Source organism: Danio rerio, chromosome 6 (genome assembly GCF_049306965.1).
Source record: "Danio rerio strain Tuebingen ecotype United States chromosome 6, GRCz12tu, whole genome shotgun sequence".
Classification (NCBI taxonomy): Eukaryota; Metazoa; Chordata; class Actinopteri; order Cypriniformes; family Danionidae; genus Danio; species Danio rerio.
In genome coordinates, this window is record NC_133181.1 from 9282134 (window position 1) to 9301938 (window position 19805).

The 19805-nt window shown below is 33.6% G+C and overlaps 1 protein-coding gene across 4 annotated transcripts; it reads right to left on the reverse strand.

The window, feature by feature from the left end:
- Positions 1-9703: 9703 nt before the first annotated feature.
- Positions 9704-17205, reverse strand: acp5a (acid phosphatase 5a, tartrate resistant). Of its 4 annotated transcripts, none has more exon segments than NM_214773.1 (6): positions 9704-10570; positions 11942-12287; positions 12446-12570; positions 14762-14961; positions 15376-15466; positions 15549-15594. In NM_214773.1, coding segments are annotated over 5 exon segments (1020 nt in total). In that variant the 5' UTR covers positions 15549-15594; the 3' UTR covers positions 9704-10312.
- Between the last annotated feature and the right edge of the window lie 2600 nt (positions 17206-19805).

Sequence of the window (19805 nt, forward strand, 5' to 3'; positions counted from 1 at the left end):
TGCTGCAGTGCAAAGTTCAAGCTTGGTAAACTCTGACCTGCGAAATCGAATCACTTGACTGTGTGAGACCAATTGAGGATCAAAACATGGCCTCTCTGGACAGAAATTTAAAACATGGAGCAATCGCTCGCTTTTTTTAATGTCTAATAATCTTGTTTAATCCCGCCCCTTTTCGCAGAGCCATACGAACAAAATTTCGCAAACTCAAACTCTGGTGTGATCACAGCTTAAGACCTTGAGTTGCTTGTTCAGGTGCACTGTAAAAAAAATTCCGTTGTTTTTACAAAAAAAATTTGGCAGCTGTGGTTGCCAGAATAATTTTGTAAAAAATACAATAAAATTGTAAACCTGTTTACAATTTAAAACTGTTTATGTACAGAATAATTATGTAAAAAACTATTTAATAATATGTCAAATTTACAGAAATTTTATGTAAGAAATAATAAAAATTTTTGTATTTTAACAAAAAAATCTTGTTGTTTTTACAAAAAAAATTTGGCAGCTGTGGTTGCCAGAATAATTTTGTAAAAAATACAATAAAATTGTAAACCGGTTTACAATTTAAAACTGTTTATGTACAGAATAATTATGTAAAAACAAATTAATATTATGTAAAATTTACAGAAAGTTTGTGTAAGAAATAATTACATTTTAAGTATTTTAACAAAGAAATCTTGTTGTTTTTACAAAAATATTTTGGCAGCTGTGGTTGCCAGAATAATTTTGTAAAAATTACAATAAAAATGTAAACCTCTTTACAATTTAAAACTGTTGAACATATAGAATTACTAATCTGGCAGCTGTGGTTGCCACAATAATTATGTAACAAAAATACATTGTAAAATATAAACAACTTAACAGCATAAAATCATCACTTTAGTCAATTGTTTATTCATAATTATCAAAAAGTAAACAAGTAAATCTTTTCTGAAATGGCACAACTACACCTAAACCAATTATTTTAAGACCAATGTTGTTTCGTATACTGAACATAGTTTGATTTCAGTAGCAACTGTAAATCATTTGCTTTACCCTTGACCATTAATACGATAACTTGTATGTTACACATTACTTAGGAATATAGATTCTAGATATGCTTAGACCAGAAACAGCACTCAAAGACTTAGTAACCAAATTATAATTTGTATTTATTAACCATAAACAAGTCAACATTGTCTGTCAGTTCACATTTGTATTGCTTACTTTCCTTACAAACTATACATTCACCATTTTGAAAGCATGTGACAGATTAATGATTGTCTTCTTTAAAAAAACAAATAAGGAAAATTATAGACAAAGACATGGGAGACATTGCCAGTAAAACTAAAATTTAAATGGCAATAAAATGAAAGATATTCGGTAACACTTTGTAATACCTACACACTATGAATCATTTATCAACCATTAGCATATAGTGAATTAACTATTCACTATATGCTATTAACAATAATAGCTATTAACATTAACTGTTAAGCATTAACTCTACATTAACAGACGTTAGTAAGCAGTTTATATACAAGGCTACAAATGCTGTATTCTTGTCTTATGAGCACATTTATAATGTGTTTAATAGTTGTACTTTCATAATTTGTGAGTAATTGATTTTTCATGACTAAATTAAGTATCACATTATTTACGAACCATTTGTATTTAAGAGCAGTTGGAGATATTTAAGACAATTGAGTGAGTTAGTAAATGACTAATAAACCATTGAAACCAATGTTTATATATCTTATTATTCAGGCATATAGAAATGGTTACCATGTATGTTGATAAATGCTTTACTAGCACAACTTCATCCAGTTTTATGACCTAATCTAAAGTGAGGACTATTTATGCTTTATAAATCCCTTCTAAATGACTAATAAAGGCTCAGTATAAAATGACCAATACATCTTTTCAATCTGATCTAAAAAGTTAAACTACTGTAAAGTTTAAACATTACTGAATAACAGGAGTGTCATAATATGACATAAAATTGGATTAAACAACAATATAATTTAACAATATAATAGGATGCAACATTTCATTATTTAGCAATGTTTAAACTGTACAGTAATTTTATTTTACATAAGATTGCAAAGATTATTTTTTCATTTGACAGAGTTTCATTTGTGTTTCTTCAAATTAAAAAAAATAATTCCTGTTAAGAATTTAATAAGGGATTTATAAAGCATAAATAGTCCTCACTTTAGATTAGGTCACAAGATGAAGTTGAGTTAATAAAGCATTTATTAACATACAAATTAACTATTAATATATGCCCGAATAATAAGATATATAAATGTTGATTTCAATAGTTTATTAATTATTAACTTACGCATTCTGAATGATCTTAAAAAAACACCAACTACTCTTAAATAACTGGTTTGTAAATAATGCTATACTTAATTTAGTAATGAAAAAAGAATCTTTAACCAAGTATGAAAACACAATTATTAAGCACAATACACATGCTTTTAAGTCAAGAATACAGCATTTTTAGCTGTAGCTATAAACTGTCTACTAATGTTTATTATAGTAGAGTTAATGCTCAACAGTAAATTAATTCACTATATGCTAATGCTTAATAAATGGTTCATAGTTTGTAGTTATTTTAAAGTGCTACCAACTTTTCTTTTAAATCGATTTAAGAACATTTAAGAGTTGTTTTATAAACAAATATTCCATACAAACAACCAATTCAGGAATAACCTAATTCAGAAAACACTAGATAAAAACGCTAATAGTTGTGTACTAACTTAAACACATACATTAAGCATGGCAGATCAAACAAACCTGAGAAACTGGCATTCAGTGTATGTCAAATCTTACTGACTTCAGTCCATATTTAGACGTCACGCCATTCATGATCTGAAAGTTCCTGAATCAAGGTAAGAACTCTTGGGTTCACATGAAGACGGGCTGTGTTTGTCTTCTCCACTTTAGTGCCTTTCTCTGGGTTGATAGAGAAGAAACACCTGGGCAAAAAAGAGAAAAAATTAAATAGTATTAATGATTAAAAAACAACTTATTTTTGGGGGGGAAAATACCTTTTTAATTGAAACTATAGTGAAATGTATTAACCTATACATATAAACCAGGCAAAATAAAAAGAAAACTTTGCATTAGCAATTTAAGTATTCATAAAAAGCCACTGCATCAATTACTTTAATTTTTTTCACTTCAATGTTGTATAAAGCCTGTACAAAAACACATACTTCTGCAAAAACTCCAAGATTGATGCCAGCTCTGATGGGTAATGGATGTCGAAGCAATAATAGCTCCCAAACATCATACACAGGGCAGAAATAAAGGAGGGGATGTTGTCATGTACAACATTTCGATCCACACACAGCAGGAAACGCTTCGATGAAAAGCAGGATTGGCCTAAGAAAAAAGTTAAATAAAAGTTACATTTGGTATTTATTTATAATACCATAAAAGTAAAAAATACAAACAAATTAAAAAAATCTTTTACAAGATTTATGTTACTATTATATTAAATGTTATCATGACAGTCTTTGATCTTGAAATACATAATAATTTTGGTAACAACAATTATTAAACACCATATAAGTATTGTTGTACATTCATGATTACTAATGGTAACACATTTATTCTTATTGTAAATTATGGAGCTAATAATATGATTTTCCAATCTGAATTTGAATTGTGTTAGTTTGAATTATTGACAATTGTAATTCTATAAATCTAAATTTTTATATGCCGTAAAAAAATTTGAATTTGAATTTCTTTACTTGAATAATGAACATCTGAAATTTAAGACAACTAAATTTTTTAAGGCTGAAATTTTTTTATAGACGTTTCAAGTTTTCCGAACAAAAAATATAGAACATCAAATTCAATATTGTAAAATTCAAAACCAGAAATTCAAATTGTGAAATTCAGATTCAGCAGACAGTAGGTAAGGGGGGGGGGGGGGGGGGGGGGGGGGTGGCGGGCTAGAGGAAGGATGCTTTTAGTTTCGGGTCACATAAAAAAAACGTTGAAAAATCATCAAGTGGCTTTCGCTGTACATTATTCACAACAATAAACTTACCACCTCTTATGTTGTAACCATTTGAAACAAAGTTTAAAGCACTTAACAAATGAGGTTAACAAGAATCTCTGAGCGAGTCATTCATAGTGAGTCACTTAATTCATTTATAAATGAGCTGAATCGAACGACTCTGAATGAACAATTCAATGACAATGACAAAGATAGGGATTTGGCGCCACCTATTGGACATTTTGGTTTCAACGTATTTTAGCTAAAAAATAATGTCATATTTTTAAATATATGGAAAAATCTGATCATTCAAATAAATATAAATGCAAGGTTAAATATGACATTTTGGATGCCAATAGATATTTAAAACGGGCAGCATTTCAGTGTTGATGATAGGCTTTGGCCAAACATCATTCAAATCTTCCTTAAAATACTATACGCTATGCTGTACTATAAATATTGTAATAAATATTTTATATAATTTTATGAAATTTAACAATATAATATCCTATATAATTTGACAAAAAAGCAGGAGCACTGCAGTTCACTGAAGCATATTTATTACACAAACTACTGAAAATAGCGGACTCCGATAGTCAGTTTGCAGAAGAATTGTGTCCTCCTGAGCCTCAAATACACCAGTAAACTCACACAGCTCTGTGAATAGCCGAAATGCTTAATTTTAGCTTTAACTTTTCAGTGATTGTCTACTCTTCCCTGTTGATGACTCCTGACCTACTTTCTGCTGAATCTGAATTTCACAATCTGAATATCTGGTTTAGAATTTTAGAATATTGAGTTTGATGTTCTGAATTTTTTCTTCCTGAAAACTTGAAACTGTACTTTTACAAACTGGATATGTCCAGTGAATGGAATTCAAAAAGACTGCTAGCAAAGTATACAGAGTAATAGATGGGGGTGTGGTTGGGCCAGGGTACTATTCTTTAGTGAAGAATCTCATTTACCACAATTCGGACCATCTCTCTTCTCATTCGTGAACTTGGTAGTTTTCCTCTCTCCAAAAAATGTATCCCATGGTATCAGAAACGTATCCACCCAGTCTACATCAGGGCTTTGGGAGCTGCTGGTGGAGGACGATTGAGAACTTGCAGGTGAACTATGCAAGGCTGTGGAAGGTTGTGATGAGCTGCTTGTTTCTGGTGTCTGGCCTGCAAAAGATCATACACAAACAATAGTCAGTAACAAAGTTTTTTTTTTTTTTTTCTTTTCAAGACCTTTTTACACCTGTTACTTTGTGAAGTTGTCTTGTAGCATTCTGCTCTGTAACACGACTTACATCTTAACTTCCAAGCAGCAAGAACGTTGAGCTTGGATTGGCCTCAATGCTGTCAGCAAATCAGATTCCTCAATAAACTGAAAATCATCATATGTCTCCACTCCAATGGATTGCAATAACTCCTCTAAAATATCTTTTGTTGCCTCTGGAAGGTTAGGCAAGACCTCTGTGATGGCAGTACGAAGAAATGTTGTCTCCAAGTCAGTCAATACTGAAATTAAGCAAGTAGTGATTAAACATGTAGTTATTAAATTTATAAAAAGTTTATTTCTGTTCATCTAAATGCAAATAAAACAAAAATTCAGATCTTACTATTATTTTAAAGAGATAGTTTACCTAAAAATTTGAAATGTATAATTTATTTACCCTTGACACATTTAATACCAGTTTGAGTTTTTTTGGGGGGGGGACAGAATGTTGGAAACTTGTAATCATCAACTTTTATAGTAGCAAGAAATACTATAGAAGTCAACAGTTACAACATTCTTCAAATATCCTCTTGAGAAAAAAAACAAAAACAAACAAACCCTAAACAGGTTTGAAAAAAAGAAAAAGTCAAGGTTAAGTAAATGATATCAACACTTAAAATTTTGGGGAAAACTATCTCTTTAAACTACATGTTATTTTAACTAAGCATACATGATGATTTTTACCATATTTTTTCCACCTCTGTGGACAAGATGTCTTTACTTCAACAGCACGCTGTGTTTCAGCAGAATGACTTGGTACCCATTACCAAAGTATGATATTAGCGGATAAAAATCAACCAAGTCATTAATGTTAAGACACTGTAGCCAGTTACTCTGTTTAGTCATAGAGTACAGATGGTATTCAAAATGATATTCAGCTCTTTGTATTCTCATTACAAAAACACAGCTTCGCCATTTTGAATTAAAATGATGAGAAGTTCTCCAAAATCAAACTCATAATTTTTAGACACAAGAAAATGTCCCTTTTTGTATGATGTTCCTTTATACATTATTTCTGTCAGTAGTATTAAACTCTAAAAAGAAAAAATTCTCTGTATGTTTGATTGATTCACTGTAAAGACTTGGGTAAAAAGGCAGGCATGAAAAGATTTCAAGTATTGAAAACAGCATAGTTTACCTTTATTCCTTTGATCTCTTGATAGTCTTCAGATTGTAAATCATGAACAACAGAATCAAGTTTCAGGGGTTCACTGTGGACCACAAACATTTAAGTTATCGCTCTGAAATTCATTTCTTGTGATTTCACAATACCTGCAAAAATATTGAGCATGACTGAAATTTTCAGTTAACCCACAAATGGCGTGTGAACCCAAATTATGGGTATTATCACTTATAGTATCATTTGAAGCAGCTCTATGCTTCCTGATCATGTGAGTTGTAAAAGACGATTGATTGTAAAAGTATTACAACCCGTTACTGGACAAGACACAGGTCGGCCATCTGCTAAATGCTCTTTTAAGTGGCTTATTAAATCTTTAGCCGTGTTAAACGTGCGGTCACACAACAAAATGGCACATTTAAATCAGCAAAAACTGCTTTAGTACTAACGGTTGAGGCAAACTCAATGTGATCCCTATAGACATGTGCTTTTAATGCAGCGTAAGCGCAAAATGTTCGCATACAGCCAGCAATAACACATTTGAAAAAACAATGGGGTTCGTTTCTGTGAACTTTACAATGCAACACATAACGTTAACGTCTCAGTGTGTCAAGTGTTTTGTTGCAAAAATGACACGTAACGTTAATCATCTTTAGACTTCTAACAAAATCTTCAGTTTTTTCAGCGTTACGTTAGACGGACGATACGACAAGTGACCGAGTTACCTTTGCATTGTAACACAGATTATTATTCCGAAGACCGTGCAACACCCCAAATAATACCCTCTCCTTTTTTGCAGGTGTTTGTATGGTAAAGCGTTTAAAGTACAAAGTAAACCAACTTTACACTAAACTTACCAGTGCCTCGGTAGTTAGAAATGCTGCAAGACGTCTTCCACAGCTTTATTCGCGGGCCGGACAGATTGAGCGCGCGCTCTCACAAACAATATCTGTAAAATGGCTGCTCCCGCAAGAATCAGATAGCCGATTGGTGATTGGACAAGGCAGAACAGAGTTTGAAATTCAAACGCAGACGTTAATTTACGCAAAAGCATACATTTTAAATAGAAACACATCGCAAAAATAAAGGACCCCTGGGGACAAATAACCCTTATCTTTCTATGTAAGCCTACATTAAATATGATAATTAGCAAAGCTAAAATAGCTTATAGACCATAAGGACAATTCTAAACAGACACATTGCCTTAAAACCCCTCATTTAAAACTTGTAAATATGTCATGTAGGATAACATTTGTGATAGTTCTACTTGCTTACACTTGCTTTTTTATCTGTAATAGCTGATTTTTGTTTGTTTAGTATCATTTTGTAATTTTTACAGCAGTTTTCAGTATTACATGTTTTTACTATTCAAATAACAGTGATCAGTAAATTTTACAAATAAACATTGTTATTGATACACAGTCTTACAGTACAATTAACAGTTTAATTTAGTTTAACATTTTACAACTGTATTTTTATTTTTTACAAAAGCATACTGTAAATTTAACGCTGTTTCATTGTTTTTCTATTTACAAAATTTAGATGTCACAATTTTACAGAATTTCACTGTTATTTTCACAAACATTTTTTACAGTGTGTGTTTGATTAGGGTTGAAGCTAAGATCTGTAGGACTCCAACCCTCCAGGAACAAGATTGGTGTCCCCTGGCATAAGTGATTAAATCTGATTAGACAGTCAGCATCTCAATCAAAAAAAATAAAAATCCCAAAAATATAATTCACATTTAGAATTTTCCTATTTAAAGCTTGACGTGTCTGGAGTAATATTGTGTCCTAAGACAGACAGAATCTGAAAATGCCGGAATAAGAGTATATTTCTTGTTTCCTATATTAAAAAACAGCAACTGTTCATTTTCCATCTGTCTTATTATACAATGCAACTTCAGAAGCAGCAAGCTTTAAATAGAAATATCAAAAACTTTCAATTTGAGTATGATGCTAATGGTCTAATCAGATTCAATGATTTATGCCAAGCTAAAAGTGCTCAAAATTCAACTATTTAACTCCAGGGGATTTGTAAAACAAGCCCTTTCCCAAAAAAGTTGGTGTTCCATTAAGTGGCTTCACTGAGGAATGAAAGAGAGAAAGGAGAAGAGAGAAAGGAGGGAGGAAGGAAAAAAAAAAAAAACTCATTAAAATTGTTGCAACAAACTTCTGGATGGACACCCTTACCCAAGAGCCTTCACTAAACGTTTCATTGTGGCAACATTTTGCAATAGGTGATGCTGTAAAGCTACAGCATCTCGCAGTCAACGGAAAGCATGAAACCAATCTAAAAAAACTACAGTAGTGTTAATCTACTGAGTATTGTTGTATTATTGAGTACAAACAGCACAGAAGGACAAATTGGGAGTTAAGGGAACTTGAATAGCTCATATAAAAATGCTAAGTTTATTCGCATTGCCTTTAACAGATAAAGAAACTCAAAAGACGAAGTATACTTCCTTCCCTACTATGGATGTCAAAGGCTAATTAATTGCCAAAATCTCTTGTGAACAGAAAAAAAATTCAATCAATTTATCAATTTTAGACCAAGAAGGAGTAATTTTCTTGTTTGGGGTGAATTATACCTCTAATAATAATAATAACAAAAAAAAAGTACTTAATTGAGTTTATTAGGAGTTTTTCCTTCTTGCAACCCAAAATTAATTTAAAAAAAAAAAAAAAAAAAAAAAAAAAAAACTATTAACTTATAATCAGTGCCAGACGGAATCTGCGGACATTTTTTGCTATTTCTGCAGAGAATTGATAAAATCTGCAGATTTCTGCTGAATTATTTTGGGAGTATTATAACTAAAACCTTAATACATGAAATAAAAAGTAATAAATTACTGAATAAAAAGATTTACTCAAGTAAATAAACAGAATTAATGGGCTAAAAATCTGCGGAATTCTGCAGAAAATCTGCGCGCACAGATTTCGTGTGGGCCTACTTATAATTAGGATTTCTTAGCTGAAGCAGCCTCAAGCACCATCCTTAAAGAGAAAACCTTAATAAAACGCACATCTTGATCTCTAGCTTAAAATGAAAGTGAAGCACATGCCAGCGCAAGAGAATTTAAGACTCGTTAATTCTCAACTTCAGTCCAGATCATATTGTGTCAGGACCATGCTGCAGGAAGGAATGGATTTACTGTAGATCAGCTCCAAATACAGTTAAGTCAGTTACTGCTGGCACTTGCAAACGGATGTGAATAAGATAAGGTGCGGTGCAAATGGAAAGTTGCAAATCTAGGCAGCCGTACCACCAAGTTGACAAAAAGACATCTTAATCTGAATTACTTTTAGTAAGCACTTTTTTTTTTCTTTTTTTTTTAAATAAACCTTAAGAATATTGCCCAAATGTTTACCTTACTGTTCCTCGCGTGAAATCTACATTGAACATTACAAGCTTCTTTAAATAATGTTCAATATGAATGTATCCTGATTTCAATGCAAGGATTTTCATTGATCACTGGTTTGAGGTTTCCAGTAAAAATTCAAAAGTTAGTCACCTACCAATCAGCAGTGAAAGCACGTTACAAAAATAACCAGTGTCCTGATAAGTTATGAGCATGTCTACTTTGCTTTCAAATATCAACAGTTAACTTAACCTTTCATTATTAGTAATACATTCAAAGTAGACTCTAGCACTGAGGTTAAGAGTCCAGAATAGATGAATCCTTACTCTCGTATATAAAAAGGAAAAAGTAGCGGACACTTCAGTTGATCAGTAGTAGTTTAAATGAACATTTAATTAATCATTATTAAAAAGTTCCATGTTTAAAACAATTCATTAAACTTAAATCTATAAATAAAGGATTGTAAAACTGCACTTTTTTTTTTTTAAAACAGATCTTGAGCAAGTTTTCAATTCACAACATAAAATCTAAAAGACCAAGGTAAATATACCCAGTCACATATAAACTAAAAATTTCAAAAGTTGTCATCCTCAAGAACGTCGTCACGCTTCTTAAGAACAGCCCGGTACAGAGAGGTTCCTCTAGCCTGGATAAACGTAACGGTCATCTGTTTCTTATCAACCTCAATGTGAGCAAAACCACCCAATGTTGAGGCATCGCCATTGAAGAACTTAAGGTAGCCTTTGGGAACGCGGTTGCGGTGGCGCACATCAGGATCCATAAAGTTACCAGCTCCACTAACTACATAACCAATACCAGACTCCTTGATGTACTGGAAAACAAAGCAAGAGGCAGAATGTCAGATTCAAATTAATCAAAAAAATGTTTAACCTTAAATTGATCAAAAAGGCTTGGAGGAAAATTTGAAAATAAGCTCATTTAACTCAAAGCAGGAGTGCCCAAACTGTGTTCTAGATGGCTGGTGTCCTACAGGGTTTAGCTCCAATCCCAACTAGACTTAAACCAACCAATTAAATCTTGGTCATACAACAGGCATGGGTAAACTGTGTCCAGAAGGGCCAGTGTCCTGCAGAGTTTTGCCCAGGGTCTTGAAATCTATAGGTAGGAGTGTTAGGACCAGGGGTGGCCAACCCTGTTCCTTGAGATCTACCTTCCAGCAGATGTTAGTTGAAACTGATTAAACACACCTGCCTGTAATTATCAAGTGTTGTTCAGGTCGTAATTAACTGGTTCAGGTGTGTTTGATCAGGGTAGGAGCTAAACTCTGCAGGAAGGTAGACCTCCCGGAACAGGATTGAGCACCCCTGGTTTAGGCAAAGTCAGCAGGACACAAACCTTCCAGGACGGCGTTTTTTTTTTTTTTTTTTTTTTTTTTTTAAACTACTGTACTAGAAGCTTTTAGGCAGGACTGTTAAGGCAAGTTGGAGCTGAACCATACACGGGCTCTCCATGACAGGGTTGGTTCACCCCTGCCCTAGAGTTAAATGGTGGATTTGACTTTTCAGAAGTCTTTCAGCCAATCTCCAGGTGTGGCAGGAGCACTCAGCTTGAACCATTGATTTGGGATTAAACAATTTGCCTCACATGACCAAAGGGGTTTTGATAACTCATTTAAATTTAGACTTTCAGCAGTTACATTGTGTACCAAGACTGAGGAAAATGAAATTATTTCCAAACCACATCAACCAAGAACTTTTCTGCAGTTGTTAGTACAGCACAGTAGTCAACTTTTAAAGCCGACCAAATCGTGACAAGAATAAAGTGCCGAATAGTTTAAAACGGGTGTCCAAACGCAGTCCAGGAGGGCTGGTGTTATGCATGGTTTAGTTCAAACTTGCCTCAACGCACATGGCTGGAAGTTTCTAGTATACATAGAGCTCGATTAAATGATTCAGGTGTGTTTAATTGGGGTTAGAACTAAACTCTGCATGACACCAGCCCTTCAGGACAGAGTTCGGACAACCCTGGTTTAGAACTACTATGAAAGCTTTTGAACCTCTTCGTTGACTACTGTACATGCAACTACAGAAGCTCTAAATAGTAAAATTTTAACTTAAGATGCTAATGGTCTAATCCAATTTAGCACATTCCAGACAGACCCAAAAACTGGCTGAGTATTGAAAATTGGTAAAATGATTTAACGGAGATCGCTTCAAAAGAGAGGGTTCCTTTAGAGACGTACTTGTAGGTTGTGATCATGGCCACAAAGGTAAGCCGTGGCCTTGTACTTCTTTAGTAATGGCCTCAAATTCTTCAGCAGGCAGTCAGTTGGCCCGTGCTCGGATATGGACCACACTGGATAATGGCCGGCCACCAGGAGATAATCAGCTTTGGACTTCGCCAAGCGTTCCTGAAGCCACAGCAGCTGCCGGTTGGCCAGTACACCACTTCGTGGAGCTCGAGGCTGCTGGTCAAGAAAGTCGTCAGAGTTGCCACACAGCAACACAGTGTCCAGCATGATGATTGTCAGAGTACTGTCTGTTCGAGGAATGCGGAAGTTCATCTCATAATAGTAGTAGGGGAAGTTCCTGGCAGATGGAAAGATTGTTAAAAGCAGCCCATTTGGAAAGAGAAGAGGGCAAAGTCAAAAGTACAGCTGCAATGAACATCAAGTCTCAGTGCAAATTGGCTTAAGAGCCAGGAAACTCAATTAGACATTGAGGCCTATGTACTTTGGCTCACGTACCATCTCTTTGACCTCTGGCTGTACTCAATTTGAGCTTTGACGTTTCCTACATGGTCGTGATTGCCAGCAATGACGTACCAAGGAATGTTAAGAGAATCTTGAGTGTAGACGTCTTCAAAGGTTTCCTATAAAGAGCATAGAGATATTCGATTACTAGGAAGTTACAAGCTGAAAACTGAAGCTGAACTGTGGACATGAAGTGAAAATAAGGTTTCAATTAGTGATGTGCAGATTGATACTAGAATATCAATATCTCTGATACCTGCTTAGCGTGTTCTAGAATTGATTATCAAAATATCGATATTTTAGTAATGGAGCAAATATGTAGTTTATTGGAAACAGAAATGGAGTGGAGGAAGGAAAAAAAAAAAAAAAAAAAAAAAAAAGAAACCATTGCTACCCTAGTTTATCTAAAAAATGCCAACTTAGGCAGAACTACTTGTTCTTCCACCTGCCAAGTCATGTGTAATATGGCACTGTATAACTGCAGAGCACGCTAGCTAGCCACACTCAGTCGGCAGATGTTCAGTCACATGGTCATTGGATATGGGTAACTGCAAGCAAAGTTTTGTGGGGAGCTACTTCACTTCCATAAACTCAATGTTTGTGACACGCAACAACAGCGAGGTACGGTGGTAACCACAAACCTCTTCAAGGGGACTGGATTAACATGTCACTAAACTAAAAGGTGTGAATGTTTGTTTCATGTTAAGATGTTCAGGCAGGCGTTTGAAGACGAACATGCTCAAATGCTGTCAATGAATAAGTTTGCTCTTTTTTTGGTATAATAATTCAAATCAATAAAGAACGTACAATTTGTCTCGTATTCAGTATAAAAATGACACTCAAGTACACTAAACCTTCAACTTTAATTTCCTAAACAGTCATTTTTGGGCAAAAGTATCAGATTGGTATCTCTGATACGTGCCTTTTACTTGGTATCGGATAGGAAGCAAGCGGTATTGCACATCACTAGTTTCAATAGCATGGAGTTCATTAGATCCAAAAGTACAAACAGGCATAATAACATGACAAGAGCACTGCAAGGGTCTCTATTTCAGCTTTCAGAAGGGCATCACAAATGCCCCTTTTCTAGGTGCCATGCACCCTTGGAGCGAGAAACAAACTCTGACAAAGTGGCATTACATCAAAGCAGATTCAAGTCAAGCAGGCTAGAAGCAATAGCCCTACAGGGATTGGTTCAAGCCTTGCTATTCATAACTTAATTGTAGTCTTAACTTTTAAAGTCAGTGTACCTACAGTTGAAGTGTCCAATTTAAAAATGTACACTTAAAATTACATTGGTTTTTAAAATAGTTTGCCTTTGTACCAAAACATGCCCCCACCACATTCTAAGCATCATGGAACATTAATAAAGAGGCTATACTGGAATTGGATGCAGCATGCATAGGGGTACCATATTTTAAAATTATGTAGTCATCTAACAAACACAAGCATCTCCCATATTACAGGCTGTGGTATTACCACAATGGATGGCTCAATAGAGGGAGTCCATTTTAAATGCTTCTTGCGTGTAAAGATAAGGTGCTGATCTGGGTGCGGATCAAACTTAATATTTGAGGTGTTGCATGTTACCATTCAAGGCGTTAAGTGGATAATTTGCAGATCAGAAAAATCTAATTTAAAAAAACCACCATTTCCAAACTGTCACCTAATATACAATGGAGGATGACATGATTTAAAGTCTGGATTTGGGCTCATAGGACCAGACTTTCCTTGTAACACCATGTGCATGCACGTAACATTTGTTAAACTTAGATTTTTCTCAAATGGACATGCCAAAAAGCAATACATAAACTGCTTACAAAACTACTCATTTGTAATTTGCTATCCCATTTGGGGGAGGGGGAAAGATAAAAAAAAAAATAAAAATCCTTGGACCTTAATTCGCTAATCCAGCTGCATTTGATTTGAGTTCACCAAATTAACAGAACAGTCATGCTCCAGTACAACACATAACCATGCAGGACTCTTGTCTCTTATGAACATTTAACCCATAAGGCCATGGAGAGGATTTAGGAAAAAAACAGATGTATGGATGGGATCACGTTCATACTAAATAAACTTTATGGTTACAAACTACCAACAATAACTACCTACTCAAGAGTCTGCAATTTAGACAGCAACACCATAACCACACAATTCCCCCACTCCCTTAACACACCTGGTTCGCCTCATAGATGTGCCATTTTTTGGTAGATGGTGAAATTTAAAAAAAAAAAAAAAAAAAAAAAAAAAAAAAAAAAAAAAAAGCTGACAAAAGTAAACAAATTGCATTAAGACTTAAATTCAAACCTGGAATCTAGGGTCATTGACATCAGTGACGCCCTTGTAGTAGAAGTTGTCACCAACAGCCAAAATGAAGTCCGCACCCATCTGAGAAGCAGTTTTGGCCATCATGCGGGCTGTAGCGGTCTCTATGGGGGTCACATATGGAGGATTAGGTAGTCCACCCCAGTCCCCCAACACTAGGAACCTGATGGATGACTGGTTACCTGATTGAGATGGGAGACAATATTATATTAAAAACTCAGTCGTCAAGTTTGACAAAACTTAGAGATTCTTAAATTCCAAATGAAACCAAAATTTACAATGTTTATTTTGCCAGCTCACGCTTGTTCTTACAGCAAGTCCACACAAAAAAATAATATGGTCTTCAATAAGAACAACGTCTGACCATTTGCTTCCACTTTATGAGTGGTCATTTTGACGACTTCCATTTCAGCTGTATATTAATCTTTGACCACTACCCTCTTGCATTAGATTGGGATGAGTTAATATGCACGAAATTAAGCCCTGCCTCTATTCAACATTACATTTTAGTTGGAAGTGCATCAACATAATAAAATTACTCACCTTCTGGCTCACACAAACTTTAAACATACTACATGAAATCAATAGCAACTCACTTCCTTGAGCTTCCAGGTCAACGAATGAGGAATAGTAGCAAAGGACCCCAGGGAGAGCACTTAAAAACACCAGCATTAGTGGTGACGCCATCTACAAAACAACATACAAACAGTAAACCACTCAATTCTCATAAAACCACACCAAGAAGTGAAACTTGCCAGAAAGCACCTACACCAGCAGCTTCTGCTCTTTGAGAGTCCTCTCTCCACACCTCATACCAAACTAACGCCTAACTTCCACATTTATATCATTCTAATCACCAATAAGCCACGCCCTCATTTCAGCTACAGCTGTTTTCTCTTAGTAAACTAATCAGCCTGATCAGCGTGATTGCGGGAAATCGGCAATACTCTCTTAAAGAAGCAGCTCACTCAAAAATGAAAACATTTATTCTGCCTACTGTGGTTTTACATTTTGTGCTTATAAAATAATGTAGTTGTATAGTAAACGATGATAGAATTTAAATTTTTGGGTGAACTATGCCTTTAAATAAATGTATGTGCTTCTTTCAGAATTCTTTTTCAGAAATCTTTTTCTTAATTTGATTTAAATAATATGAAATTAAATAATAAATAGTCAAAAAAATTACAATTTAATAATTCTTTTTTTTAATTTACAATATATAACAAACAATTTGTGCAGTGGACAAGTTCCATAGATGTTAAAAGTAAACAAAACCAATGATGCAATTAAATTATATAAAAGTCTATTTATAAAATGTTTTTTAATCATTTTTTATCAGTAATACGCAACAATGCTATTCTAAATACCAAATACCCCTTTTTAGGTTAAACTGAACAATGAAGATATTATTCACACAGAAAAAGAGGAACCATGTCCTGACCAAACTTTTTTGAACTGTGTTTTTATAAACATAGTATACACGTAACATTTACGTAAACGTAAAATAAAAAACATTTACCCAAAAAAAAAAAAAAAAAAAATATATATATATATATATATATATATATATATATATATATATATATATATATAAGACAGTAGTAGATAAATTACTTGTACATAAATAATAGTAACAGCTTAAAAAAGATATTACATTACATTAAATGAAAAAAGTAGATAAATAAATAAATAAACTCCAATATAAAGACAATAACTGTGTCCATTCTGTCAAAGCAGGTCAGCGGGTCTTCATCCAGTTCTCTATAATTATCTTCCTACAAGGTAAAACCCAAAAAGTTAAGGAAACTGATTGCTACAAATCATTTAAGTTCAAAAACTAATCCTAATGACTACTGTGAACTTACCCCATTTGAGTAAACGTAGCAATGAGCACAGTAAAACCCACAGTGAACTCAAATCAACTGAGTACTGTAAAACCCAATAAGTTAAGGAAACTCAAACCGTTTGAGGAAACCGATTACTGCAAACTATTTGAGTTAAAAAAAACTATCTATATGAGTACTTTGAACTTACTCCATTTATATTGAAGTAATGAGGTATTTATTGAACTCATTACCTCCAACACTGAGTTCAAAACTCTTTTTAAATGAGTAGAATTAACTTTCAGTCAATTTTGAGTTAACGACACTCATTTCATTTGATAAAGTTGACTGTTGGGTTTTACAGTGTGGGTGTTATTAATAATATATGTAGTGCAAATAAGCGAGACTTACTGGGTGCATTTGTATGTCGTACCCTAAAACTTCACTATCAACCTCCTGCATTTACACTTGTATTTTTAGACATTCCCCAAATCTGACCAAACTGTAACTGAAAACAAATATTGGTGGCTGTAAACATAATAGAAGAGTTGATAAAAGAGACTTACAATGATTGAGTGGCTCAGTCCTCAGCGTCCTCATGCTCAGCGTGTCTGTCCTCAAATATATATCAGACCCATAAAGAGATGGGAGTGTTTATGCATGTGACTTAACCATGTTCCTACTGACTCAATGACCACAGACACTTGTGACACATGTGTATGTGTTTTAGTAACATTTCCACCTTGATGCTACTTCCATCCCAGCTTAATTTAGATGCTCAAGAAACAACTATTGACCCTAAATGCTGTTTAATAATACAAATGAACATGCATTTCAATTTAAGTGTATAGTTCGACCAAAAATAACTACTTATGAGCTTTATGGGTTTATTTTTGTTTGTTGAACACAAAAGAAGATACTCTGAAGAATGATGGTAACCACTGAAATGCATAGTAGGAAAAAGAAACACTGTGGAAGTTAATGGTTACAACATTTTTCAAAGCATCTCCTTTTGTGTTTAACAGAAGAAACTCAAAACTGAAATGAAGGCTGAGGACAGGTAAAATTAGGGTGAACTTTCCTTTTCAGGATAAAGACATCAATGTGATCAGTTCAAAATCAATGTTGTGACTTAATGTGAGCTTTGCTTTGTGTCTTAGTTGACAAAAGTGATCAGGAACAGACATTTGGTCACGTCAGCGGTTCAAAAGTTCCTCATATGTGTTTAGGTTTTGGTTTTGTGTAGGTCGGACAAGTTTCTTCCTCTCCGATAAATCATTTTTTGTGTGTTTGTGTGTGTGTGGGTTTTGCTTTGTGCATTGAAGTATTGTAACTGCGAGAGAAAAGGGCCTTCGCTAAAAGTGTTGCCACAATATTAAAGCACAGAACTGTCTAGAAGGCCATTCTTTGAACCAGTGATCTGACCTAATCTGTTGATTATAGATTAGTGTTTCCCAATACGTTTGATCAGTGCATCTCATAGTAGATAACAAACAGGTATCTTAAACTGTCAATGGGACTACTCATTGTAAAATCAATCTTAATCATAGTTTCACCTCAGACAGGTTTCAACTAAATAATGGTCAGAAAAAAAAAGAGTTTTAAATAATATTAAACAAATTTGGCTCTTGAACGTTTGTATTGAGTATTAGATGGTATAAGATATGTGACTGAGGACCACAAAACCAGTCAAAAGTGTTGATTTGTTTTTTGGACACACTATTTGGAAAATAAAGTGGTTTAAAAAGAGAAATATTAGGAAAATTGGAGCTAAAATTATACAGAATTACTAAATGATGAAAAGAACTGTGTTAATAGTTTTGCTAAAAACTGTTAATTTTAAAAAATCCTTCAGAATTAGCAAGTTTAAGTTGCTGTCTTTGACATCAACTGATTAAAAACATGAAATTATAAATACATTTTACAAATAAATTCTACAAATATATGATACAAATACATTTACAATTGTCCCCATTTCGGGTCAGTCCTGTCACATTTGCATTCAAAATAACATGCAATGTGTGCAATACACATTTAAGGCTATGACTCGGGAGTGACTCGAAGAAGCTGACTGATCAAGCATGTGTTCTCTCATTGAATACTATGATTTTGTGCTTGGTTTGTACATTTTTTTTTAGGACAAGCTTATGTGACCGCCCACTTTTTTTTTTTTTTTGGACAATATTTGGGAAATAAAGCTGTTTAAAAATCTGCAATCTAAAGGGGCAACCAAACTTTTTTGGGAAAAATTGGAGTTAAATACAGTACAGATTCAGTTCTTAGCTTTTGCATATTACCAATCAAAAATAAATTGACAATTACAGAAGGGAATGTACAACATATATTCATGGAACATTCTCTTTATTTATCTAATGATTTTTTAGAACACATTTAATGTATTTTTAGCTATTGGGAAAAATATACCTGTGCAATATAAAACTGGTTTTCTGGTCCAGGGTTGCAAATAATATGAACAGGACACCCCATTTTGAAAATGAAAAATTTCTCCATTTCTCAGTGAATATAGGCATTGTATTTTGGTGAATGTAAACAAAACAGATTTATTAAACAGATATTTATTAAAATAATATTTTAGTCACCAAACATATTTAGAAATTGAAAGATAACAATTAAATTCAAGCAAAATATTGCAAAACTAAATTACAACCTACAAAATTTCAACAACATGTTTTTTTTTTTTTGCTTCTCTTGATTTTTTCTCTTTTTAAAATTGTATTTTTCTATAACATATAAATGTGGATGTACTAGTTTTTGGACCATTATGGTAAGTTATTTTGTTAGATAAGCTCCAGATTTGGCTTCATTACTGACTAAGTAGGAATTATTAATAAGTCAGAATTATTAGCCCCCTTAAATTTTTTTCCTTCTTTTTAAAATATTTTCCGAATGATGATTAACCGAGCCATGACATTTTCACAGTATGTCTGATAATATTTTTTTTCTTCTGGAAAAATCTTATATTTTATTTCAGCAAGAATAAAAGCAGTTTTTAATTTTTTAAAAAACATTTTAGGAACAAAATTATTAGCCCCTTTAAGCTATATATTTTTCTCAAGAATCTACAGAACAAACCATAGTTATACAATAACTTGCCTAATTACCCTAACCTGCCTAGTTAACCTAATTAACCTAGTTAAGCCTTTAAATGTCACTTTAAGCTGTACAGAAGTGTCTTGAAAAAT

Bases quoted from the DNA above. Each gene is read 5' to 3' on its own strand.
- acp5a (XM_005165726.6), bottom strand. From the start codon at position 15,466: ATGGCGTCACCACTAATGCTGGTGTTTTTAAGTGCTCTCCCTGGGGTC. The intron at 12,288-12,445 runs GTACGTGAGCCA...TCCATCTGCCAG, and splicing joins AGCCAGAGGTCAAAGAGATG to GAACTTCCCCTACTACTATT. The intron at 10,571-11,941 runs GTACGTCTCTAA...TTTGTTTTCCAG, and splicing joins GCCATGATCACAACCTACAA to TACATCAAGGAGTCTGGTAT.